Below are 26449 nucleotides of genomic sequence, written 5' to 3' on the forward strand. Positions count from 1 at the left end.
CAGCCTTCAGTCACTGTGGCCTTAGTCTCTCAAACAGGCTGCCTGAGGATCTTAAGCTTTCATTTTTTTCAGGTTTTATCAATGGTTTTCATTACCTTTTTACCCATTGTCCTTGTTAATTTTATTTACGTTAGTGCCTTTCATTTATTTTTGACATTTATTTTTATCAACAGAACTTTGATAAAAAAAATTCTATTTATTGTTGTCTATTTTTATTTTTTAGGCTACTGTTTTTTGGTCTATTTCGCTCTGTGAAGTACTTTGGGCTGCCTGTCTGTACAAAGGGTGCTATAGAAATAAAGTTAAAATGAGATGAGAAACTCTTTAACCTTGTGACTAATTAAATTTGAACCAAAGCTGCAGCTATTATTTTCTTTACTGATTAATCCACCAGTCATTTTCTTGATTAAATGTTGTAAATTGTTATCACAGCCAGAAGTCCAGAAGGCCATGCCATAAAATTGTGTTTTGGCCAAACCACACTTCAAAATTCAAACATATTCAAAATATGATGAAAGAGCAGCAAATCTTCACATTTGAGAAACCGGAAACGGCAACTTTTTGAGTGAAAACTTCAACACCTTAAAAGATTGTTGCTGATTGTTCTGACTAATCAAGTAATCATCCCAACACTTATTTGAACAGAGGAAATTGAATGAGTGAGAAACTAATTGTGATGAGTGTGCATTGTGCTGGCACAGTTTAATTCCAACAAACTCAGGGGACGTTATGCTAAATACACTCGTGAGCTGTTAGAAAGACACGGCCAGCGCCAGGCAGCTTTAACCTAATTTAAATACACAGTGAAATGAGAAATACATGCTAAAAATGAAAAATAAAAATAGAATATTTGGGGATGTGGGGAAGGTCTGTGTGTGTGTTGTGTGTGGAGGACAACTGCTGTCTGTGGTGTCATATCTCAAAGTGTCAAAAATACATCCAGTTACAGAAAATAAAGACACAAAGTTCAGTTTGACTCTCTCTTTAACACTTTGAGAAAAGCTCATCCACCTGTACAAAAAAAAAAGGATTTTAATGACCAACATCAAACTGCTCACTTGTGTAAATCTAGGCCCAAATGCAATAAAATTGGTAGTTTCCATTGACACTTGTGTATGACTGTAATTTATTCTTTATGGAGGTAATGAAAAAAGACTTGGAGCTGTAGTAAAAAATGGCTGAGTGACATTTAGCAAAACCGACACATAATCACCATTAAAGTCAACCAAATAATCAGACAGAGACTTTTGTAAACTTAATAAAAGAAAAACAAGAGAAGAAAGAGAATACAGATATCAGTATGCTGTATGTGTAATGTATGAAAATTACAAAGTGAAAGATATGACACAGCAAGTCATTTAATGAAGGCTCTCCTTTGCATCCTCCTCCTCTTCTCGTGTTGACATGATGACATGAGGCTGCCCCCTGGTGGTCACTTCTCTATCAGAGAGTCCAGCTGCTCCTGTAGGGAGGCCAGCTGTTGGAGCAAAGAAAAAAAAGGGAGTGGTGATTGATGCCAGACAGCCCCAGGGTGTAATTGGAGGGTAAGTGGATGATGATTAACATGTCTTTTCACATTAATTTGCTGCCTTCATTTGTCAATTCAAACATCGACCCAAGACAGTGGGTGGCCTCTATGCCATAGCTGCAAAAAGGACTCCGCAGGTATCTGCTGACAAATTAAATTTCATGTGATTGAATTTGAACTTTGCTATCAGGCATGAAAATGACTGGGTTTAAAAAAAGGAAAGAAGACACAATGCTAACTTCCTAGCATGGTCTTTGACAACCACACAAGATAAATACATGCTAAGTGCTGAAAGCTGTCAAAAGCTCACAGCAAGTGCTGATCCTCAGCTTTCACAAAAAGGTTCTTACCTGCTCCATCTCCCTCTCCTCCTGCTGAATGATCTCATCCAGCAAAGCTTGGAAGCGGTTCTGCAAGAGGAGAGAGACAAACAAGATTTGTACAAGACAACATGCTGAGCCTCATTAAATTGTGATGGCTTTTACTGCCCGGGCTGCTCATGTCACTATCTCCTCTCTGACAGAAAGGCCATTTGGAATGCCAGTCAGAGACAACTGACCTTTTCTCTGCGACTGTGATAATAACGACTGGAGATGGGGCTTTGACGGTCCCATAACACTGGGCAATGAGAGTTCTAAATGACGGCATAAAAACGTCATGTCTGCTCATGTTTCACTCATTGTAAAGTCCCCATTAAAAGGTCCTTGACAGAACAATGAAGTTCCTTGGCATAGCGATGCTTACACAGTAAAGGGCTGACAGGAGAAATGTAATATGTAAGACTTTAAAAACACAAAAACCAACCAATGCCGTCTAACACTGTTTTCGTCATAACTGATGAGAGAACTTAGGCTGCATGACGACTTCTGCCTCCAAGCTCATCTGCATGTTCTTGTTTATGTTTCTGTACATGCAGACCTAGTTTCTGAATGACTGAAAAAAACATGAGTATGTATGTGTGCATGTGTGGGTGTGCGCGCGTGTGTGTTCACTGTTTACTTTGAGGGCCTGGTTTTCCACTTTCATGATGAGCTCCTCCTGCTGTTTCTTTCTGGCGCAGGTTTCCTGGAGCTTGGCCTTGATGTTGTTGATCTGCACCTGATACTCCATCACTGCAGGAAACAACAGGAGGTTCACGTTACAACTGTCATGAAAACAAAAAAATCCTTTACGCTTCGGCTTTCTTGTGCATTGAAGAGCAAATGGGGAAAAAAAAAACCTTGACACAGATGATGATGTAGCATTATTTGAGGGCAACATTACACAAAACTGTATGGACAAGATGTGCACCTTAGCTTGCTGAAACACCAGGATGCCTCCATTTCAGTTTGACAAATTGCAGTTAATGGGAACAACAAATCCATTTAAAGGGATGTGAGCCAGCAGGCCAAAGCACTAAAAGACTCAACTAAATCAAGTCTGCTCTGGTCTCCACAGAGGGTTCTCATTAAATCCAGCCAAAGTGCCTCATAACAACCTGTAGCTCCATCACCATCACCTATCCTAACTAATTGCACCCATCCACTGCCTCCCCCCAACTGACTCTCAATCCACTGATAAATACCATCAAATATGCACCATCGAGTAGGGAGGAGTCCCTGAAGATCCATTTTTTTTTCAACCTTGCTTTGCATGCAAGAAACATGCACAGCCACACTCTAACACATCTGCAAAGACTCCGCTGGTCTGCTAAAGTGGAGCGGACCAGTAATGTTGCTGACTGACAGCTCCATGTATGTAGATAAGCAGGCATTGAGCTGTCAGACTGGACAGCTGTCTGAGCCAAACACTGAAGCACAACACCTGTCAGGCCAGTTAGCCGAGAGCTGCCATCGTAGTGCACCTCTGTGGGCGAGGGTGCAGCACGTGTATTTAAGGAAAAGCAGGGCTACTCATTTGAGAGAGAGTGTGAGCGAGTGTGTGAGAGTGTGTGTGATGTCTGACCTAGAAAACTCAGCTCTGATTAGAAGTTCAGACATCTGGCTGAGATTATTTTTGACCTCCACTTTGACAAGTAGTAGGGGTTTGATTTAATTGAATGTCGGACCGTCTCTGGTCTACAAGTCTGATCCGAAATCAGCAAGCCAATTTCTCGGTCATGACCCAATATAACTAAAAAATGAAAGACTGTAGGTTTGCCAGATAAGACGATTGAAAGAATCAGCATTCACACTGAGGCGTAAATGCAAGATGCAAGCACAGCACCAAGGTCTGCATAATTTAATGCTGCACTTTCTTTATCTACCCAGGCGGAGACGGACAGACGCACACAGAATAGCTAACACGTGCAAATACTCAGCTTAAGGACACATGTACGTGTCATGTCTGTTGCAGTTTCTATATGTACTCCATTTACAGTATTCCACCACCTTCTCCAGACCTGAGTTTCTGAACTGGAAACAAGTGATACAAACAAATGTTGCACCATCTCTAGACTGCATCTAACAACAATTTTCATTAACAATTAATTTGTCACTTTTTTCAAAATCCAATTAATTGATCATGCCGATAATGTTTCCACAGCCAAATGTCACAATGTGAAATTACTTGTATTGTCCAATCAAAACTCCAAAACCCAAACAGATTCAATTTCTAATTGTATAAAAGAGAGATGAGCAGCAAATTCTGTACATTTGAAATGGTTAAACTAGTATTTGTAATTTTTCCTTTGCAGACATTTTTTTTTTTACTGTTTTGGCTCTGCATGTCAGTAACATAAAATCTCTATATATAAGATAGAATTTTTAATACTTCAATGAGCCTTTCATATAATGACCAGTATTCATCATTCTGTAATTTTTTATACAGTTTTCTGGTCTGTGTAGAAACTCTGATATCCTCTCACCTATTTGGCTGTTTCTATCACTTTCATGCTGTGCAGAATCAGACTCATTGAGCTTGTCTTGGAGCTGTTGGACCAGATCATCCTCCGTATCCATGATATTCAGGTCCTCGTCCTCGTGCCGGTCCCCTTCGTCTTCCTCATCCTCACTGGAGCTGCTGATGTCATTGAAGATCTCCCTCAGTTCGTCACGCTGGGCTGCTCATGCGGAAACACACATTAACGTTATTAACAATGACACAAACACTTGCTTGGGCTTCGATCTAGGTCACAGAGACTACAGGCTGGTGAAAAACACATGAAGAAGTTAGGGATATGTTCTTGTGTAAAGTAAAACAGATATGATTAATGTGGACACTTAGCTACGCCACGATGTTGTGAACAGTTTGTCTTACATCCCGAGGAAAAACCGGGTGCTCCAACAGTTGACGGTATATTCATGGATCAACCAGTAAATAAGTGTTTTTTCTTTTGATTTGGAATATTCGCTGTCGTGGCCACTCATGCACTCCGTTCACATTAGCATCCATACATGCCACCACAATTGTGCTGTGCACCTAGGTAATCTTAAGGCCTAAGAATAACTAAAACTGGAGTGCACTCTATTTCCATTTCAGACCACCGGCGCCGAGGTTATTGAGAGTACAAGAGTGGTGTACATGTTCAAAATGAAAAGGGAAACCTTCTTCTGAAGAGAGGAGGAGAGCATCAAAGAAATCACTGTACAACTGTCAGGTGTATGAGCTATCTGTGTCTTTTCAAAGGAAGTGCACACAAGTACACCACAAAAAAAACACACATTGGAAGCCTCGCTTTTTAACAGCTCACAATTACACTTAAGATTCACATCAGATCTAATCTTGCTTTGTAGAGCTTCAACAATAACTCTTTGTTTTGTGTTTCTATAGGCCATGTGGTCCAGATAACAACATGTACCTGATCTGCAGCTTTAACAGACTGGAAAGGCCAGCAGGTAACACAGCTCACCACATCTTAATCCTCATTATTTACTAATGAAAATCATGTTTCACTTACCAGAGGACCCATGACCCATCTTGTGTCCTGAGGTGCCTGGTGAGGAGTCCAGGTTGGCCAAAGAGCCATGCTGATCTGCTTCCTTAGATTCATCCTCTGCTATGATTTCCCACCCTGAATGTCATGGGTTAAAGTCAACATACCCTCTGTAGCCCGATGGTCTTTCAAACTCTCACTTTCCACAGGCTCTTCTTTAAAGCAGACTTGAGAAGTAAAAACCAGCTGACACCCCATAGGAACTGCCTTCACTTTAACATTCATTTATGTGTCAAGAGCACATCTACTGCTGCATGCAAATGCTACAACTATAATTAGAGTCTGGCTTCTCTGTGGCCAACTAAGCAATGATAATGAGCAGTCCATCTCAATTAACACACAGCAAGCAGCCACTCAAAGAGGCCCTGCTGTGCTCTTATTCTGTCAGGCGAGTTTAGAGTCTCATTAGGGCACTAATAGCCTACTTGCAAAGTGCATTTCCCCCACAGAGACATATGACTGAATGAAGTCAGGTGAGTCAGGCAGGAGTCAGGACACCTGCTTTGGCCTCTGATGCACCCATTTTGGATTTAAGGTCAGTGTGGATTTAAGGCTAAGGGTTAGTTTTGCATTTGATTCTACTTTTACATGCTCGCTTGCAGTTATATGAATTAAACACCAGTGCTGTTTTGCTTAGTTCAACAACCGGTTAATTCGTTTTTTAGGCTTTTCTAAATGATGTGCAGAACGTTTGTAGGGGTCTAAAAGGATACGGACACTGACGGCCTCAGCATCTGTGCTCAGCAATCTCTTCACCTCCTTCTCCACATCAGGAGACTCAATGTACTGTGAGAGAGAGAGAGAGAGGGAGAAACAGACTGGGTTACATGTGGCATTAGCAGCATCTCTCTTGCTCACTTTCTATGTGTCTCTCATGCACACTCACACAAAAGGTAGCAGCTGGCCGCATGCCAGGAAGCACATTAGTGATTAAAAACAGAAGAGGCCAAATCAATATGGTTCAGCTCTGCATCTTCAGGAAGATTTATTCTGAAGACAAGGAAGAAGTGCGATGTTCAAGCACATTTGCTTTCACTCTGATCAAAGCAATAGTGAAATTGCTTTTTTTTGCATGCCTTTGGGCAAATCATGATGGAAAGGCTTTATTTATATGTAAATCTTGGTTTTCACTTTCACCACAGTCCCCATTTCATGAAATGTAAATGTTTTGTTGGAAGACAGCCTAGGAAAGCGATGGATGATCAAGCAGGATGCTAAAAGAGACGGATAGGAAAGGGGAAGGCATTGCTGAGGGGGAAATGCAAATGTCAAAACCTTCTTTTTTGCAGTTTTCCGAAATCGTCTTTTGCGTGTGTTCTTCAGAGGGCAGGTGACTGGAGACAAAAATAACAGGATTAGTGAAGTCAAAACAGCTTAATCAGCCGCACAGGGCACATTTCGATTCCTGAATTGCTTAAGTTTTCAGCACTAACAGCTAAAACAAAACTGTTGTGTGCAGATATTTGTCTACTTACTGCCGTGGTTCCAGATGAATTTCTTGTCCTTGTCCTTGTCCTTTTTCTTGCTCTTGGGGTCGGTGCCAGTTGGCTCCTCTAAAGGGGGGTAAAGGTCTCCATCTAGTGTACATACCAGCATCTAACCCATGGATGCAAAAATGACAATTTAAAGTTACTCTGCATTCTGCTGACTAATACTGTTGTTTGACATTTTTAAAACAAGCAGGATAAGCAAAGACAATATATTAAGTTTTGAATGCTCATGTTAAAATATGTAAAAAGAACTTAAAGTAATAAATAAATAAATAAAGATGATATCCTAAACTTGATGCCACTGCAGTGGTTTACCTGGCAGACATCAGCAGTCTTGTAAAATGTCTTCTTGTCCACCGTTTTCAGAGACTCAATCATACAGGGCAGATCCACCAGTTTGCATGCCAAAGGGACCCGGTCTACTCTCACTATGCCATGACGACCATCAGCTACATGTAAAAAAATAACACGATTGAGTACAATAAGATATTGTGTGTGAGACAAAGCTCACCATTGCCACTAGGACACTGTATTATTATTATTATTATTATTATTATTATTATTATTATTATTATTATTAAGTAAATGCAAAACATGTTTTTCAGATATGTGACTTAAGACCATGACACTTGAAAGTCATTGCCAAACTAGCAGTTGTAGTAATGTATTCCAACAAAACTGAAAATAAAAATCATGAACATGATGATTTCAGCTGGACTGTTAGAGTCCAAAGTTTGTGTACTGAAAATGTCAGCTGTGCATCCGCAATTACAGACTACAAACACTAAACATCTTTTGTTTCGCTGCAGACATAATTAGATTTCACAAGTGACAGCTTTCATATTAAAGTGAGTGGTAAGACAAATTAAATCAGTGTTTGAATGGTGACGTCAAACAGATCAGTCAGACATAAATGCCAGCATTAAAACCACTAATAAACAAGCTTACGGTGCAGCTCAATGGTGAGTCTGTCTTTCATGTTCATACTGCTAGACTGGGCAATCCTTCTTACTGTTGAGGCGTACTCCTGGATAAGAAAGAAGATGAATGAAATCAATATCATTTACAATGGTCACACTGAATTTGACAGAAATGACTGGTTTCAGTGTTTTCAACAGTCTTACCAAAGGAAGCCTCAGGACAAACTGGCTCTCCAGCTCATACGGTGCATCCTCCTTGTTCTTGGAGCCGACCTTCCCAACTAAAAATGAAACAAATCACAGAGAACAAACAAGCAAATAAACAAATAAATAAAATAAATTTAAAAAAGGTAAATTAGCTCCCTCACATACTGGACACAACCGGTGGTGTTTGACTTCTATGCAGATAAAGCTCAACATATCTGGTTTTAGAATCAAAGAGTACTTGTTGGCTTATTTTTAGCTAACAAAAATGTTCTTGCTGGACGGTGATTTCAACTCATATTTCTGAGCATTTTAAGGCCTTCTAACCACATCTCAACGTCTGTCTTTTTACAGTGGTCTGCACCAAACAAGCACGTTCTCTCATGTCTGGTCCATGATGCTTCAATTATATGCTGATATTGATGATATCTGATGTTACAATGGTTTGTTGTCACACATTTTATCTTGATCAAAAAAATGTAGCTTGGATATTGCACTTAGCCATATTGCCATTTTGATTTTATCTTGATTAAATGTTCAGTTCTACTGTTGAATGATATAATCTTTCACATTTTAAGTTGCTACATTGTTGTTACATTTTTGCCACCTGTATCCTAATTTCTTGTTTTAACACGGATTATACATTAAAACGTCCTTGTATACATGACTTCTATTGCACAGTTGCATACTACAAACGAATGTCTTATATTTTTTAGTTTATTTTATTGAAGTGATGACTTTATATTGTCAGTAGTAAACAACAAAATAGCCAAACATCAGCCATCATCAATATATTCAAAAAAACAACGTTATCGTGACCTATGTAGAGGTATTAATTTTACTGATAATACTAACCAACATTTAGTTTTCAAATATCTTTATATGAATGACCTGTATGTTTTGCCGATGAACATATAAGTGTGTGAACTAGCACTAGCTGATTCATTTCATCCATCTATTAGTTAATGTAACAGTAGCGTTAAGCTAATGTAGCAGGGTTAAGTTACAGAGAATCATACATAATGCTACTAATAAGCTTGATAAAACAGCTACAAACCAAATTCTCGTAATTCTGTGCTGTTACTTTTATCGTAGTTAATAACAACCTCTTCTGCTTGAGCAGACACAGCATGTTTACAACAGAGAGCTAATATCAGCTATTGTTAGCCTATTGGTTAGGATGAACTAACGAAAGCCTTGCAACGTACCTTTCAGTTTAGACGTCATCTTCACTTTTGTAATATGGACGATGCAGCTGCATAAATATGTTTAAAAGCACACAACAAAAGAAGAGCCAATATGTTGATCTTCACTAAATCAATACAAAAAAAGTGTGTTGTCACGAAGCAAACACCGCCATGGCCGAAGCAAAATGCAAATTGTGACGTCTGTAAACTCTTGCTACATTCACGTTCTCCTCGGAAATTGCGTTCCTCTCGGCTACGCAAGCTCAGAGATATACTTTCCAGTGTAGCTCTGTTAAATAAATTCTTGTAACATAATATTTATGTGGCTTACATTTATTGTACTTGATTTTAGATTATCGATGATATTGTTGTTAGTTCATATGAAATGTGTGCCAACATGGAAAGCAATAATTTCCGACAGCGACCTGGGACTGCCACGAAAATTCCCGTTTCTGTATCGCGAGACTTGTTACGCGGGCTAGTTTCGGGGTAAAAATGGTGATTCTCAAATATAGACAATTTTCCAACATATTAAGATTGTAATATATTGTTTTGTATAGTTGTGCTGAATTATTATTAGCGAAACAAAGCCGCTTCAGTAACAATTTTGAAAGAAATTTTTGGTGCAAATGTACCATCGGAGCCCATTAGTTGATATGACTATAGGTGCTCCACGTGTTATACAAAATGTGTTATTATAATTGTTTAACTTTAATCTTGCATCCGAGCCAACTTGGTCAATATAAAAATATCTAGATTTTAATCCCAATTGTAGTTCAGAGTAAAGAAAATTTAAGATTTCAAAATAAGAGTCTTCAGTTAGAACTAGTATAATCAGATATGGAAAATACTACATGAAAATGGCTAAATATATGTTTTTATTCCTTCAAAACTTGAATCAATTACAGACAATGCGTTGCTCTAAGATGCGTCAGGTAGGGGCCATTTAAACCAGCAACATCTTGCTTTGGTGCTTTTACATTGAAGTTAACATCGAACACTTTCTGGAGAAGTAGTTTTCACTTCCGGGCCGGGATCGATTCCTCTGTTGATGTCGTCTTTTTGCTCTCCCCTCAGCTCGCGAAAAATATTAGCGTGAAGTTTGTTGTTATCTACCACGACAGCGTAGCGTTTGGCCGCTCGCTAGCCGAAATGGTGCTTAAAGTGACTGTCAACAGTGCCTGGAGGGCAACGAGGACGCTGTGGCTGCTGGTGCTAGTGAGCCTGTCTGTGTGCATCTGTGTTGGCCGAGCATCATCACCTCAGGAGTACAGTGCCATGGAGAACATCGTCACAGAGAAAAAGGCTGAGGAGAGCCACAGGCAGGACAGCGCAGACCTGCTCATCTTCATCCTGCTCCTCACCCTCACCATCCTGACCATCTGGCTGTTCAAACACCGGCGGTTCAGGTTTCTGCACGAAACTGGACTGGCGATGATTTATGGTGAGGCGCTCCGGCGTGACTGCGAAACGTCATCAGTGTCATTACTCTCATTTTGTGCTCATGATTAGATTTGAAATGACTGAGCGTCAGTATGAGGGTTTGCTGTTCTAACCCCGGCAGTAATTTATTAAGAATCGTAGTGCATTCAGGCCCCGGACTGTTCCAGGTTGATTCTGTAAGGTAGCCAACATGTTTACGACAGTAAAAAAAGTAAAACTCCTTCTCTGCACCCTGTTTTGTCTTGAACACAACCTCCAAGCAGCTAGTATTTTGTTTCCCCAGGGGGATTACTGTAGCATGAAAAACCCACAATTTCACTTTTCTACACTTTCACTTCTCCAAGGCCAAGAATGGATGTGAAATACATCAGGCTGTAGACAAACACGATGTGGCTGACTGTTCACCCAGACACCAACATTTAAACCCTTCCTGCTCCCGAATCACTGGCTGGTCTTTACTTTCTATTTTTAACGGTTATGGGATGGTGACATTTCAGGAGAGTTGGGAAATTTCTCCTGAGTCAACCCCCTTAAAGTGATTTTCTGAATCAGTGAGAAGTTGGCCGTGCTGTAGCAGAATCATGTTACACTTTGTAGCTACGATAACTTGTTTCAATTATTGCTAAAACCACAGCGCACCCACAGGTCTTTCAACTCACAGAGCCTGATAGGCCTTTTCCTGGTGTTGTGCATGAAGCTCACCGGTTTGGCTTACTGGAGTCTTCAGTAACAGTAGTAGCTTTTCCTGCTTGACAAGTGAAACTGTCTCCTGTGAAAACCTTAAATTGCTTCTTAGAGCGACTCGACATGTGCAAGCGCTGCTCCACTCACATCTCCTACACTGCTTGGTTAGTTTTGTTGTACACACTTGGACAAAATTGTTGGTACCCGTCTTTTAATGAAGGAAAAACCCATGATGGTCACTGAAATAACTTGAACCACCTGACACAAGTAATAATAAATAAAAATTTAAGGAAAATTAACCAATGTAATGCAGACATTGCTTTTGAGCTGTTGTTCAACATAATAATTTTAAAAAACAAACTAATGAAACAGGCCTGGACAAAAATGATGATACCCTGAGAAAAGATTGAAAATGATTTGACCATAGGTACATGTTAAAGTAAGACGTGTCCTCTAATTAGCACCACAGGTGTCGTCAAACTTGTAATCAGTCAGTCTACCTATTTAAAGGGAGACAAGTAGTCATTGTGCTGTTTGGTGACATGGTGTATACCACACAGAACATGGACCACAGAAGGAGCAGGCGAGAGTTGTCTCAGAAGATAAGAAAGAAAATCATAGACAAGCATGTTAAAGGTAAAGGCTGTAAGACCATCTTCAAGCAGCTTGATGTTCCCGTGACTACAGTTGCACAAATTATTCAGAAGTGTAAGGTTCACGGGACTGTAGCCAACCTCCCTGGACGTGGCTGCAAGAGGAAAATTAATGACAAATTGAAGAGAAAGATCATTTGAATGGTAACTAAAGAGCCTAGAACAACTTCCAAAGACATTAAAGGTGAACTCGACGGTCAAGGTACATCCGTGTCAGATTGCACCATCCGTCACTGTTTGAGTCAAAGTGGACTTCATGGTGGACGACCAAGGAGGACACTGCTGCTGAAAGCACATCATAAAAAAAATGAGACTGGAATTTGCCACGATGTATATTGACAAACCACAAAGCTTCTGGGAGAATGTCCTTTGGACAGAAGAGATAAACCTGGAGCTTTCTGGCAGACACAAAAATGAAGCATACCAAGAAAAGAACACTGTCCCTACTGTGAAACATGGCGGAGGCTTGGTTGTTCTGGAACTGCTTTGCTGCATCAGGCACAGGGTGTCTTGAGTCTGTGCAGGGTACAATGAAATCTCAAGAATATCAAGGCATTCTGGAGTGACATGTGCTGCCTAGTGTCAGAAAACTTGGTCTCAGTCACAGGTCATGGGTCTTCCAACAGGATAATGACCCAAAACACCCAAGAATGGCTAAGGGCAAAACATTGGACTGTTCTGAAGTGACCTTCTATGAGCCCTGATCTAAATCCTATTGAACATCTGTGGGGGGAGCTGGAGAAGACACCCTTCAAACCTGAGACAATGGGAGCAGTTTGCCTGTGAAGAATGGGCCAAAATACCTGTTGACAGGTGCAGAAGTCTCACTGACAGTTACATAAATTGTTTGATTGCAGTGATTGCCTCAAAAGGTTGTGCAACAAAATATTAAGTTGAAGGTACCATCATTTTTGTCAAGGCCTGTTTCATTAGTTTATTTTTTTAACAATTCAAAAGCAATGTCTGGTTTACATTGGTTGATTTTCAGTAAATTTTTTGAAGTTTTGAGTTATTTCAGTGACCTTTGTGGGTTTTTCTTTCATTAAAAGAGGGGTACCAACAATTTTGTCCACTTGTGTACCTGTTAGGTGTCACTTTACATGTCATCAGCAAGTATGTAGAGTTTGTTGATGTCATGTAATTCCCAGCATAGCAGTGCCTTTTAAAAAGTTTTTGTTTCCGAGTCATCCTGTCAACAATACTGCAGTATTCCTTATTTATATTTGACAAGGAAATCAGTTCTCAAATTGATGTTTTTCAGAGTTTAGTATCACACCAAAAGCTGAGCTTCTACCAGTTTAAAAAATACAACAACTTTGTCTCTGTTTTTCTTTATTTACAAAATAACCGTATCAAAACATTTGGCGGCGCTCTGCAAGTTTATGCAGCCCCACAATCAGAATCGTGACAATCAGACATCCTCTAATGACACCTTTTCATTGATTTTTTTTTTTTTAGCCTCCCTGTTGCAATATTCAACAGCTGTCCTCTGTATCCTTTTTGTCTCCCCTCTTTTCCCAGGCCTACTCGTTGGCGTGGTCTTGCGCTATGGCATCCATGTTCCTCGGGATATTAGCAATGTTACGCTCAGCTGCCCCGTTAATGCCAGCCCTGCGACACTGCTGATCAATGTCAGTGGCAAATTCTATGAGTACACTCTGAAAGGAGAAATAAGTGCCAGCGAGGTGGATGACGTGCAAGATAATGAGATGCTGCGAAAGGTACAGATTTGTCCTTGTCATCAATTGATAATGAAAATAATCATTAGTTTAGTCTTTAGTGAAGTATATCACTGGGTTTTGTATTTTTATGCATCACACACAAACGCTTGTAATGTGTTTATATTTGTGTTTTATGATAAATTAATTTATTAAGTTATGCAATAATGCAGCAGCCTTAAAGTGTCCATTAAACCAGGTTTCTGTTTTATTTTTAAATCTAGTGATTCAGAACTTTATTATAATGCTGTTTTCTCTTTCTGACTCAGGTGACCTTTGACCCTGAAGTGTTCTTCAACATTCTCCTCCCACCTATCATCTTCCACGCTGGCTACAGCTTGAAAAGGGTACAGTAGTGACCGAGGCACACTCTTTACTGTTGCATAAAAGCGAAATGCTTGTTAATTACGAAGGCAATATAAATAACACACACTTTTTCACCTTTAGAGTTAAATGATGTTATTGTTATTGATGTTACATTGCACATGATTGTTGACGCGTGTAATTGTTTTGTCTTTCAGAGACACTTTTTCCGTAACATGGGATCCATTCTGGCTTTTGCTTTTGTGGGCACAGTTATTTCCTGTTTTGTTATTGGGTAAGAATGTTAATTTGCTCAAAAAATTTGGCTCCATTTTGCACACGCAACTCTTGTTGGAGCCACAATATGCACAATGAGGCTGTATGCCAGCAGATATTCACTAGTAATCGACTGATTATTGGCCTGGCTGATTATCACATTCAACATTCAGCATTTTTCCCATTAGAATAATCTGTGAAGTAACTAAAGTTATCAATCATGGGGTAAAAAGTTCGATATTTGTATCCAAAATGTAGTGGAGCGGAAATATAAAGTAGCAAAAATGGAAATAGTCAAGTAAGGCACAGATACTTTAAAAATGTACAGTGTAGTAAATTGTGCATAATTACGTTCCATCACTGGTGGCACTAAGATTTTTGTTGTTACCGCACATGTGTATTGGTTCCAAATATTGGTTATTGGTCTTCTTGATTCAATAATAATCTGTATCCAAATGAGTCAGTCCCTAGTGTTGACATGTATCTGTTACAGTGGTGTTAAAAATGTCAAAAACGGCAATAAAGTCCATGTTGTTTATGACGATATGCAAAACCCCCTGCTGTTCCTCCGTCAGGTTGCTGATGTACGGCTGCGTGATGCTAATGAAGCAGGTGGGACAGCTGGCTGGAGATTTCTTCTTCACTGATTGTCTGTTCTTTGGAGCCATCGTCTCCGCCACAGATCCTGGTACGTACGCTGACTCTCTGTCTTCACAGTGTTTTCCTGCTAATTATAAACCGGATTTGCTTTCATCTCTTGAATTGCTCAAAGCTTGCAAGAAGCAAGACACAGACATGAAACAGTTCTTCATAACGCCAAGGATATGTCAAAGTTGCGAATGTAATGGAAAAAAATAAGGTCACGCTTCATCCACACTAAAGAACTGACACCATGCCTGTTTGAAATGCACAGTTCCTTTCCTTTCAATACCCAATTCCCGCTGAGAAGGAAGATATAATATATAACAACAATAATAATAAATAAAAAGAAAAGCAGTTTGGGGAAAAAAAATAATGTTCATCAAATCCTGAAATTTTACATTAACTTGCAGTTTGCTTAACATCCATCAGATCCTATTATACATGTTATTTGCGTAAAACAGTGAAGTAGAAGTATGGTAAAAAGTAAAGTAAAAGCGTATGTTACTCAACATTTACAGTATTAGTATACAGAAATGAAGCGCAGGTCCTGACACCTGTTTCCATCGGACCCAGTGAAACATGGAGGAATGCCGTGGGAAGTAAGCGTGATTGTGTGTGTTCACAGTGACTGTCCTGGCTATCTTCAACGAGCTGCATGTGGACGCTGACCTGTACGCTTTGCTCTTTGGAGAGAGCGTCCTCAACGATGCAGTGGCAGTGGTCCTGTCCTCGTAAGTCGTCTGCCGTCTTCTGGCGTCTGTTCCACACTGTCTTGAATGTGCACAAATCTTCTTAGTTATTGCTTCACCTAGAGAAATGGCAAAAAGTTTTTTTTTTGTATGGATCAGCAAGTGGCCTTTTAATTTTAATTAATCTAATATCAGCTTCTCATTAGTGCTGTGCTGAATGAGCTGGTCCCTAAGCTAACAGTTTCTCCACTCCTTTGCGTGCGACTGTGATTCATTCCACAGCATTGTAAATTATGATAGCAGGCGCAGCGGAGGGGCCGGTCTCTGTGGAGAGACTCTGACCAGCCCATTGAACGGCTGTACTAAGTAGAGCATGGCGTTGTGTGCGTTTGTGGTGCCTTGAGACTAACTTGACAAATCACCAACCATTTGTTTTTCCGCTCTGGTTTATTCAACTAGGGGCACAGAGGATCTCATGATTTATTCATTAATTTTGTCCTTTTTTTTCCAGTTAAGTGTCTGATGTTGTAACTCGCCTAGCAACGCATTCCTATTATCGTTTGAATTTACTGTACACACAAAAGCCAAGGAGAGTACAGCTTGCCAGGAAAGCTTAAAGACAAAATGCCTGGTGATTTGTTTTGTGAGTGGGGCCTGGGAGGGTGGCGGGGGGGGCTGTGAATAGAGAGGATGATTAAATCACTATTGCCAGAGTACCTCAGCAAAAATCATTTTTTATAATTGGGACAACTGCCCTGCTAAATGCCCCTCTATGATGAAAAGCCTCTCATCCCAGACTCCAGTTTAAAACTATCAAACGCAGTTGTTTTCAGAAGCCATATGATCCTGTATGGTCCTGTTTTTTTTTTTTTTTTTTTCTTTCAAGTGTGACTTTATTAGAATGGGTCAGTGTTGATACTCAACTATCAGGTCACTCAGTTAATGAACAGTGCAAAGTGTTCATGATGTTTCATGAAGGATACACACTGTAGAGTGCAGCTGTGGCACAGATGTGTCTGTGAGTGAGTTTGCTTTCTGTTACCGCCTTTGGCACACTGAAAACCTTTTACTTTTCTTTCAAAGCAGACTTGATTGAGGAATCTGTTTTTTGTTTGTTTGTTTATTTTTGGACTACATTTTCTTCTAGGAAGGTAAAAGCACTTTTTTTCTTGCTCCACCTTCAGAAATTGTTTTTCCCTTCTTCCACCTTGAACAAATGTGTGTTAAACAGCATGTAATGATGTTTGTTTGCTGAAAACACCTATTTTTGGTTATTAAGACCATTGCAGTAAGGTAGACCAAAATGTCACCATAATTTAATTATTTGTTGTTCCACATTTGCACAAGATTTATGGAAACATGCACCCCTTGCAAAAAAAATCCTTGACCTCAGTGAAAATTTAAATGCATCCAATCTAAAAACAGTACTTATCTGTACTTAATGTCACAGGGGAATATCACTGCAGTAGACTTTTTAGCAAGCCAGCCATCATAAGTTGAGTGTTAATGCTGAACTGTCCTAATAGAGACTCTGTTGTTCCAGTCTGCTGACCTCTCCATTACTTCTCTTTATCTGAACTCCTTTTTTTTGCTGTGAAAGCCTATAGAGGCACAATTGAAGTGATCTAAGTTCCTTGTGCAAAGAGACCCGCTACAGTGCCAGAGCGTGCTATTAGTTATTGACAAAATATATAGAAAACTATTTACAAGAAAGGTTGTTACTACATGCCACCACATTTTCTGTGTGCAGGCCTTAATTCAGGCTTACTTACTAATTTTCATTAAATGTATGTATTGTGTTATATCAGGTCTATAGTAGCATACCAGCCACAAGGAGACAACAGTCACACCTTTGAGGTCATGGCGATGCTGAAGTCTTTTGGGATTTTCCTCGGAGTTTTCAGCGGCTCCTTTGCTCTGGGGGTGGCCACGGGAGTCGTCACTGCTCTCATATCTTTTTCTCTCACTAAATTATTGATTTATTTCTATATCATTAAATGATCCCTTCACAGGTCCTTTCTCAGATGTTATGAACTGACATATCAAAGTTTCATGTGAGTTCACCTTTCAGTGTCTTGTTAAACTCCTTGACTGCTGTCTGTACGTGACCAAGTTCACCAAGCTGAGGGATTTCCAGCTGTTGGAGACGGCTCTGTTCTTCCTCATGTCGTGGAGCACATTCCTGCTGGCTGAGGCCTGTGGCTTCACAGGTAACACACACACACAGTAAACCTACAGGAGTAAGCAACCTTTGAACTTCATGTTCTGTGTTTTCTGATGGCCTGACTCCTCTGTGCCCCCATCGCCCCTGCTGTGTTGCAGGTGTGGTTGCAGTGCTGTTCTGTGGAATCACTCAGGCCCACTACACATTCAACAACCTGTCTGCTGACTCCCAGGACAGGACCAAACAGGTCAGACCTGGACTACAACCACACGACTGCTCAGTCTGTTCTTTTTCAGTGTGCTTTATTTTGACTGTCGAACAGCAAAACCAAGAAATGTTTAAAAAGTGAAATTGTCACACAGCTACTAAAGGTGTGTGTCAGTTTACAAGCTATGAAACGCAGCAGTGTAATGAGTTAATGCACAGTTGGTTGATATTTGTTGTTTGATATTGTGGTTCAGCAACGCATTGAGACACTTCAACCAATCAAGAAGGGATGCAATAAATCTGTGAAATTACTTCAGTTCTGCTCTGTTAAACTCCTTCTGTACATCTCTGTCCTTCTCACACACACACACAAAGTAGCAGGAACAAAGTAGGTTTGAATTAGGTGTTAAAACTAGATTTTATTGGTGAAAAATATCTGAATGGTAATACATAGGAACTATCAAAATGCAAAAGATTAATACAACAAAATCCCTGCATTTATTCAGGCGCTGAAATTGAATTTGTTAAAATTCGATTACCGACAAAGCCCTTCGTTTAGCTGTTGAATGTCTTTGTAAATGTAATTTTCTTCTCTTTTACTGTGAAACTCTACACTCACCGAGGTGTTAAACATTTGATCTTGCTTCTTTTGTTTTGCAGCTCTTTGAACTGTTAAATTTCCTGGCAGAGAACTTCATTTTCTCCTATATGGGTCTGACCCTGTTCACCTTCCAGAACCACGTCTTTAATCCCATGTTCATCGTTGGAGCTTTTGTATCTTTTGTATGTGAAACTACCAGGTGCACACAAGCCTGCTGTTTGATGACAACAGTGGCTGTTTTCACACAGGTGTTAGTCTCACCATCAGAATAAGGAAGTGCTGCTTATTTCAGGGATTTTCAGCAGTAAAATTCTGCCTAAATTTCCACGGTATTATAACCAGCAACCAAAAAGTAAACAGTACTTTATTTGAAGGGGCAGCAAACAAGCTTGGAACAGAGTAAGACGACTTTATTAGTTCTCTGTTTCGTTGTTGTTTCCTTAGCTGTGTTCCCTCTCAGGTGGCCGTGTTCCTGGGTAGAGCCGCCAACATCTACCCTCTCTCATTCCTTCTTAATCTGGGGCGACGTTATAAGATCAGATCCAACTTCCAGCACATGATGATGTTTGCAGGTTAGTGGTGCAAATATGTACACTATATAGACAAAAGTATTAGGGCACCTGACTATTACACCAACAGGGACATTAATGAATTTTAAATACAGCTTTCCACAAGATTTTCTTTCACATCAAAATCATCCAACCATGTCTTTATGGACTTTGCTTTGTGCACTGGGGCACAGTCATGCTGGAATAGGAAAGGGCCTTCCCCAAACTGTAGCCACAAAGTTGGAAGCATAGCATTGTCCAAAATGTCTTGGTATGCTGAAATTCCCTTCATTGGAAGTAAGGGGCCAAGCCCAAACTCTAAAGAACAGCCCCATAAAGAGGTGTATCTATTCTTTTCTCTATGTAGTGTATATCATGAGCACCGTCAAAACCTTTGAGTTCAAGATAAGACTTTGTTGGAAACTTAGGCCTTTTGGCCTCTGCACAGATTAAAATACAGGCTTGTAAACAGAGATAACCTGATTTGTCTCATGCAGGACTGCGGGGAGCGATGACCTTTGCCCTGTCCATCAGGGACACAGCGACGTACGCCCGTCAGATGATGTTTTCCACCACTCTGCTTGTCGTTTTCTTCACTGTTTGGATTTGTGGAGGGGGCACCACCCAGATGCTGTCATGCCAACGCATCCGGTACTCCTCTCCTTCACCCGTAAAGATCCATCTCAGGATCAAACCATATTTGGCTTTGTTTTAATACAAACAAGTGTATTTCAAATATTGTCAAAGAAATTGGCTTTTCTCTGATTGTCCAGATTTTATGTCTCCCAAGTTTTACTCATCTGTTCCTCCAACCAGGACTCCCTAAAAACTTGGTATTTCATCCTACACCTGATGTACTTTCTGGCTCACATTGGGTCATCTTGTCAGTTTTTGAGTAAACTAGCAAAGCTTTTCCCCAAGAATAATCTGTACAAGACTTCATGCCTAATTCTAACTTCAAACAGAGATGATTTTATACTTTTTTGTGATTGTGGCTGTTTGTGTTCCACTTTTAATCCAAACCTTGAGGTTTCATTTCCTAAACCGAAGCAAACTGTGACTGAAAACTGAAACTGTTGGGGGAAGCCCTTAAAAATAATAAATTCACAGAGTCTCAAGATAAAAAGTAAATGAAGTGGGACACAAATGCTGATCTCCTGGGTGAAAGTCCATTTATCCAACACGATCAGTTCAGTTTTATTCCCTCTTTATATAGCATGTCATCTGACTTCTGAAGGTAACTGCCAAAACGAGCTTACGAGACAGAACATCACTTTTTATGTACTTAGGTGTGAAACCAAGTTTGCAAATTGCAGGAGAAAAATGTGCACTCAGAGCAAAAACGTGAAATGTGCACCGCTGTATCCTGCAAAACCACACCCAACCGGCTGAAATACCAAGTTTCACTTGCAGGGATTCACTCCTTTGCACAGGTTACAACATTCAGCATTCTGTCCGTGCTGATGAATGCTTCAGGCTGTTTATATGCAGTGCGGCCACCTTTTAGATGGAGCCTTGCTGCTCAGGTGCTTGCTAAAATGGGGGGAAACTCATAACACAACTGCAGCTGATTTGCGTGTGGTTTTCTTTTTCCTTTCACAGAGTGGGAGTGGATTCTGACCAAGATAACTCTGTAAGTGTGGATATTGTAAAATACTTACTATGATACTATTATTACTGTAATGTGGTATACACCGACTGTCAGGCCTAAACCAATTTTTCTGTGTTGGTTCAGATGAGCATTGCTGAAGGCTCAGAGAGAAGAAGCACCAAACAGGAAAGCGCCTGGCTTTTCAGAATTTGGTACAACTTCGACCACAAGTATCCTTTGGCAACAAATGATAAGTTTTGTCACAACCGTTACAAGATCTCGACACACTCTGAAGAGTGCTGCACCTCTGACACGGAAACTTAAAGTAAATTAAAGTGCATACAGTGACATGAACAGCAGAAATGATCATAGATTCACAAAATTAACCATTAAATATTTAAATAAACAAGAGTTCAAAACCTGTGTTAAGTCACGGGTTAATATTAAAGTCTGCCAATATAAAAAGGCAAAATCTGTATAAGGTGTTTAAAGAACAGTTGGAGGCTATGAGACGACGTCAACCACGTGTCAGCTGAGCAGTGACTGCTGTACTTGACAAAGGCAGACAGCAGAGGGAGCACCATGTGTAGGCTTGAAGACAAATGATCCCTTTTATTGGCTGTGCTGTATGATGGCCATTAAGCTCAATGCAAGTTAATTAACATACTTGAATTGTTTTCATTTTGACTTGAACAACAGCAACAACAACAAAAAAAAGCCAAACTTCTTGTATTTGTTAATAACTCTTTACATTAATCTTTACGTAAAATCACACACTCTCTCTCACTGCCTTTGCTTCTTTTCTGGTATTATGTCCTCGACTCGAGCCCCCTCTTTTCCAGCTACCTGAAGCCCATCCTGACTCACAGTGGCCCCCCTCTCACCACCACGCTGCCTCCCTGCTGCGGCCCCCTCGCCCGCTTCCTCACCAGCCCACAGGCATATGAGGTCAGATGCTGCTTCATGAGGGAGCTATTTCTGGCTGAACTGTGTTTATTAACTTTTATCCCACATTAATGGATAGAAGGGAGGGGAAAAAGTGATTCTGTCGAGTCACGAAGCACAGAGGTTTAGTTTGAAAGTTAAGGTTTTGTTTTGCTGGTGCAGATGAGGAAATAATAAGAAGCACTAATCAGAGTTACAACCTTTTATTGGTAAAATTTCTTTAATATTTTCAAAGTATTAAAGTCACTTCCTGTGCTTCATTTTGGTTATTCGTCTTTCCTCTCACCAGAATGAGTGCCAGCTGAAGGACGACGACTCAGACCTCATCCTGACAGACGGCGATATCAGCCTGACCTACGGCGACATCACAGTCAGTACAGACGGCACGGGTGCCCACACAAGCGGCGGTCTGGCTTTCGCAGGCGCCACCACCTCCGATGACTTGGACAGAGAGTTGGCGTACGGGGATCATGAACTGGTGATGAGGGGCACGCGCTTGGTGCTGCCCATGGATGACTCCGAGCCGCCGTTTACAGACCCCCACCACCATCGCTTGCAAATGTGAAGGTGTTCTTTCAGCGCAGAACCAGACCGTCCCACTCGAACTGACCCGAGCCATCGAGCAAACCACTAGTACCTGACACTCTGTCTTTCTGTGTCTTTTTTTCTTTGCACATTTTCTCATTCCGCGTGTTGTCCTTGCCCACACTTGCTTTGTCCCCTCGTGGCAAATCACTGTCTCTACCTCATCCTGGTTCTCCTCCTTTCTACACCTTCCTGGCATCTGCCATAAGTGTAATATAGTCTTATTTATTTGCAGGGTTTGTTTGGTTTTTTTTTTGGTACTGAGTTGAAAGTCAGTTTGCCTAAGTTCAGCTTAAAGTTGCGTGTCAGCCACCTTACTGTAGCATTGCACAGAGGTCCAGCAGCATGTGTTAGTGTGTAAATGCAAGTACCAACCACTAGCTAATCTGTCGATGTACAGTATATCACAAGAGTTCTATAACTTCGATATGCATGCTGAGGACGCTTGTTGTTTTCTTCGTGTGGGAGGTTGAGGGCTTCTCTGTTTTGGGTCTGACTTTGAATGTTGCTGCCTTCTCTCTGTGCGTCAGAGGCATGCTGACCCAGCGGACAACTTTACTGTAAAATTTGTTACAATCAAGTGCCTGCGAATTGTAGTTTTAAACTCGACAGCCCACACTGGATCGGCTCTGGGAGGCAGAGCCGGTTCAAGGCGGGCTGTCACGCAGCTGTAGTTTTCCTTTGTAAAAAAAAAAAAAAAAAGAAAAAAAAAAAGAAAGAAAGAAACACCTAAAAATAAATAAATACATAAATAAAAAATCTAAACATACACCTCTGTCCATAAGGTAGCAATATACTCAGTGGGTGTTTGGGCTGTCAGTTTGTGCTATTCGCCTGTAAATAATGTGTGTCAGTGTGATGCCACCGATGCAGTGTAACCTGGCAGTGAAAGTTGTGGATCTCTTCCAATGACCTTTGACTGTGACATGGAGAGGGGCTTTACACCTTATTTTAGAAGTTGATGTCGCTCACAGCACAACGAAGGGCTGTTGTTCTGACAACGAGATCCTAGTGCGTTTTAACAGAGAAAGCTTAGTGCCATTTCTGTCCTGCATTTTGACACTTTGTGAAAACTGAATGCAGACGACCTTAAAGTGTTTTGTATTCTTTTTGCAGCAGAGCTTAAGGACTTTAAGCTGAGTCATGTTTGTCATATACAGTTAGCTTTGTGAATACATTTTCTGTTACAGTCGTGCGTTCATGTTCAGACCTTTGCTCACATTTTAGCACTGAAAGAACCTGAAAAACACAAGACGAATCAGAGGATCGATTGTCTCTTTATCTGATTTTATTAGGGCTGCAACAAATGATTGTATTCATTATTGATTATCATTATTTTTGTATAATTAAATGATCATTTTGTCTACAGAGTGTCTGACGACAGTAAAAAAAAAAAAAAGCCCTTTACAGATTACAATTTCCCAGATCTTTGTCGACTTAAATATCTAGTTTTGTTCCTTCAAAAGTTGAGAACCCAAAGATATTCACTTTATAAAAATCTAACAAATATTTACTTTGGGGGAAGCCAGACTCGGTGAATTTTTGCTTCATTTTTGCTTCAACAGTGACTTAATCGATTAACAAAATTGTTGCCGATAAATTTTTTTGTTGATCAGCTAAGCGATTAATCAGCTAATTGTTGCAGCCCTGTATTTTATACAGAGACTCAGAATGCCCACCTGTTGATTATTCTGATCAGTTTATTCCTGATATGAGCAGATATTTATGTTGGTACTGTGGCAGTTCATCCTTATGAGAGCTGCGGGAAATGAAGAACAATGGTTGTTTATATGCTGGCTGTGTTTTTTCGGGATGGGGATTCCTGTGGGTTGAATTGTGATTGAGCAGCATTAAAACAGCATTACTTAAGGTGCATGAAGTCATAGAAACGCACTATTAGAAGGGTACTCATGAACTGAGCGTGTTAACGTTTAACTTTGTGGTCTCATTGCGGGGTGGGAGGAAGGGTTAGTTCTCCTAGCAGCTGTTGATGCAGGCTGAACAGGAAGTGTTGACGGGGCGTCACCGTAGAAACGCTGTGTTGATATGGACGAAAGCCAGAAAAACATGAACGCATGAACTTGGTGACTAAGTTGCACACAATCTTGCCGGTTCATCATCTCGGTGAACCGAAGACAAAAGACAATGGGGTGTATGCAAAATGGATGCGAGAGGATGATGTTGGTGTTAAAGAAAAGAGTGACAGAAATGGAGGATGAAAGACAAAGAAATGTAGACGGAGGGATGGTTAGTGTTTGTGTGTTGGGGATGTTACAGAGGCGGAAGGAAGAGCAGGCTCTTTATGTATCGCTTTTCCTACCACAGTTATCTTCTGCTGTGCAGGAACTTTTCTTTGTTTTTTTTTTTTGTTTGTTTTTTTTAATCAGGCACGCCTCTTGACATCACATCGTCCAGGAAATGATTCATTTTTTTCCACCATTTTTATACTTAAACTCATTTGTTGTTGTTGTTGGATTTAATTTTGTAGAAGGGAAACGGTAACATAAAAAAAAAAATATATATATATATTTGCACTCATCCATCCAGAATGTTTTAGCGTTTTGTTATGATGTTGGTGTTATCTAACAGCTGCTTTTATAGTATTTACTTTCTGTGTTTCGGAAGGTTGTGGGAAAATGCCAGATGAATGTCAAACTCATGTCAGTTTCATGACTAGGAGTTAAGTTGGCTCTTTGGCATAACTTTGTCAACGATGAAATCTACATTTTTGGCGGCGGTTGAGATGGTCCAAAGTCCTTCCATCGTCTTCATCTGTTCCATCTTTTCATTCTGCCATTCAGGTACTATGGTGTATGTTTGCAACAGATTACTCTCTGAAAGCTGTAAGCAGGACTTCTGCAGAGCATCAATCATTCATCTTCCACTCATGGTGGGGGAAAAACAAAAAACAACAAAAAAACAGACAAGCAGAATTGTGTGCCACTGTTCCTCAACTGAGACATGAAATAATGTGAAATCTGCGAAAAGCTGATATAGGTTTTGGTGTTTGCCTACTGCTCTGCCAGTATGTGTTCTTTCTCTCTCTCTGTCCTCTGAATGGTGACTCGCGATGGGCTTTGATCAAATGAAATCTTCGTCTGAAGTAGCTGACCAAAGAGGCCTGCTGTGCTTTGTGTTTTCAGACAGTCCACTCTATAACTCTCTTTGTACTGCAAATTCTGTGTGTGTGTGTGTGTGTGTGTGTGTGTGTGTGTGTGTGTGAGAGAGAGAGAGGGAGACTTGGACTCTCTCTGTGTTGCAGGTACTGACTGTTTACATCTGTGTAAATATACTCTCATTTGTTCATTTGCGTGCAGCGGTCAATAAACAGAAGCCTGTGCTTTTGATTAAAGCCCTCGCTGTAATGGCCTCCTCGTTTATCTCGTATCCTCTTTTTTATGTTGGGTGTCTGGGCTGCGTGAGGATGTATCCGCGGAGCTCCTCAGATCATCCCATCCCACAAAAGGTATGAAAGAAGATTAGTGGCAGAAGTGATTTTATTTGAGTTACATAAAGGGAGAGGATTTTCTCATACTTAGAACAGGTTTCTAATCTTCCTAACCCTTGAAATATGGCAGTTAGCACGAGCTTATATGCTGTTAAAGATTTGTAATTATTCTGGTGGGATAAAGTCAACTTTAGACTGAGGCTGGATGATCCTGAGGGGATGTGCAGTGGTTCCCAACATGGTGGTGAAGGCTCCACCAAAGGGTCAAATTATAAAGAATCTGGACTGGGGGAAAAAAAAAGGTTTTTCTGTTGTGATGTTAACTTTTCAGACTTTATAAAATAAATTGATCTGTAAAACACTTCTTGGTTGAAGTGGTCACAACTTGCTGACATGTGAAAGCTGTTGTGACGATTCACAGGGAGAAACATTCATTCATTTTACAAACATAAAAGGTTTGGAATCACTACTTTAGTGTGGTAAAACTGGGGTTAAAATTCTCCGCGTTTGGGTAATTTGTCTCCCGATACAGTCAGTCAACAGTCTCGATCTGTGAATTATAATAAGTATGCATAGATTATTTGTTTCAGGTTAACTCTGGGACCCTGGATCTACCAAACCATCTCCAGTGGGTGATGTATGAGCTAAATAACCACTTCACATGCTGTATTTATTGAATGAATTTTAAAAACTAATCCCAATATAAGGTA

General features: G+C 40.3%; 2 protein-coding genes across 4 annotated transcripts; one reads left to right on the forward strand and one right to left on the reverse strand.

The window, feature by feature from the left end:
- Nucleotides 1-671: 671 nt before the first annotated feature.
- On the reverse strand, nt 672-9628 carry taf7 (TAF7 RNA polymerase II, TATA box binding protein (TBP)-associated factor). The gene is made up of 12 exons (XM_046406346.1): nt 9264-9628; nt 8056-8132; nt 7880-7958; nt 7247-7380; nt 6917-7037; nt 6717-6775; nt 6155-6227; nt 5406-5519; nt 4374-4568; nt 2528-2640; nt 1879-1938; nt 672-1477 (listed from the first exon to the last, which is right to left on the reverse strand). Exons 1-12 carry the CDS (start codon nt 9280-9282, stop codon nt 1433-1435), a joined length of 1089 nt encoding a protein of 362 aa, XP_046262302.1. The 5' UTR covers nt 9283-9628; the 3' UTR covers nt 672-1432.
- A 484-nt stretch (nt 9629-10112) lies between these two features.
- On the forward strand, nt 10113-25660 carry slc9a6a (solute carrier family 9 member A6a). Of its 3 annotated transcripts, none has more exons than XM_046406343.1 (16): nt 10118-10686; nt 13544-13743; nt 14010-14087; nt 14262-14338; nt 14895-15007; nt 15587-15692; nt 17459-17600; nt 17755-17860; nt 17973-18061; nt 18682-18795; nt 19083-19194; nt 19668-19821; nt 20773-20803; nt 20906-20991; nt 21604-21709; nt 21996-25660. In XM_046406343.1, the coding sequence occupies exons 1-16, from the start codon at nt 10395-10397 to the stop codon at nt 22269-22271; spliced, it is 2082 nt and encodes a 693-aa protein (XP_046262299.1). In that variant the 5' UTR covers nt 10118-10394; the 3' UTR covers nt 22272-25660. The 3 variants fall into 3 exon arrangements, with proteins under 3 accessions (XP_046262301.1, XP_046262299.1, XP_046262300.1); XM_046406344.1 differs by lacking the exon at nt 10118-10686 and adding an exon at nt 11777-12005; XM_046406345.1 differs by lacking the exons at nt 21604-21709; nt 21996-25660 and adding an exon at nt 21119-21555 and having other exon boundaries at nt 10113-10686; nt 20906-21050.
- The last annotated feature ends 789 nt before the right edge of the window (nt 25661-26449 follow it).

Source organism: Scatophagus argus, chromosome 12 (genome assembly GCF_020382885.2).
Source record: "Scatophagus argus isolate fScaArg1 chromosome 12, fScaArg1.pri, whole genome shotgun sequence".
Lineage (NCBI taxonomy): Eukaryota > Metazoa > Chordata > Actinopteri > Scatophagidae > Scatophagus > Scatophagus argus.

What these genes read in the sequence shown, in the direction of transcription:
- slc9a6a (XM_046406343.1), top strand. Translation starts at nt 10,395, where the DNA reads ATGGTGCTTAAAGTGACTGTCAACAGTGCCTGGAGGGCAACGAGGACG. An exon ending in GTGGCAGTGGTCCTGTCCTC is followed by an intron (nt 15,693 to 17,458) that starts GTAAGTCGTCTG and finishes GTGTTATATCAG; the next exon opens with GTCTATAGTAGCATACCAGC. An exon ending in TGTTCATCGTTGGAGCTTTT is followed by an intron (nt 18,796 to 19,082) that starts GTATCTTTTGTA and finishes GTTCCCTCTCAG; the next exon opens with GTGGCCGTGTTCCTGGGTAG.
- taf7 (XM_046406346.1), bottom strand. An exon ending in ACTCACCATTGAGCTGCACC is followed by an intron (nt 7,381 to 7,879) that starts GTAAGCTTGTTT and finishes TTTTACATGTAG; the next exon opens with CTGATGGTCGTCATGGCATA. An exon ending in AGGAGAGGGAGATGGAGCAG is followed by an intron (nt 1,478 to 1,878) that starts GTAAGAACCTTT and finishes TTGCTCCAACAG; the next exon opens with CTGGCCTCCCTACAGGAGCA.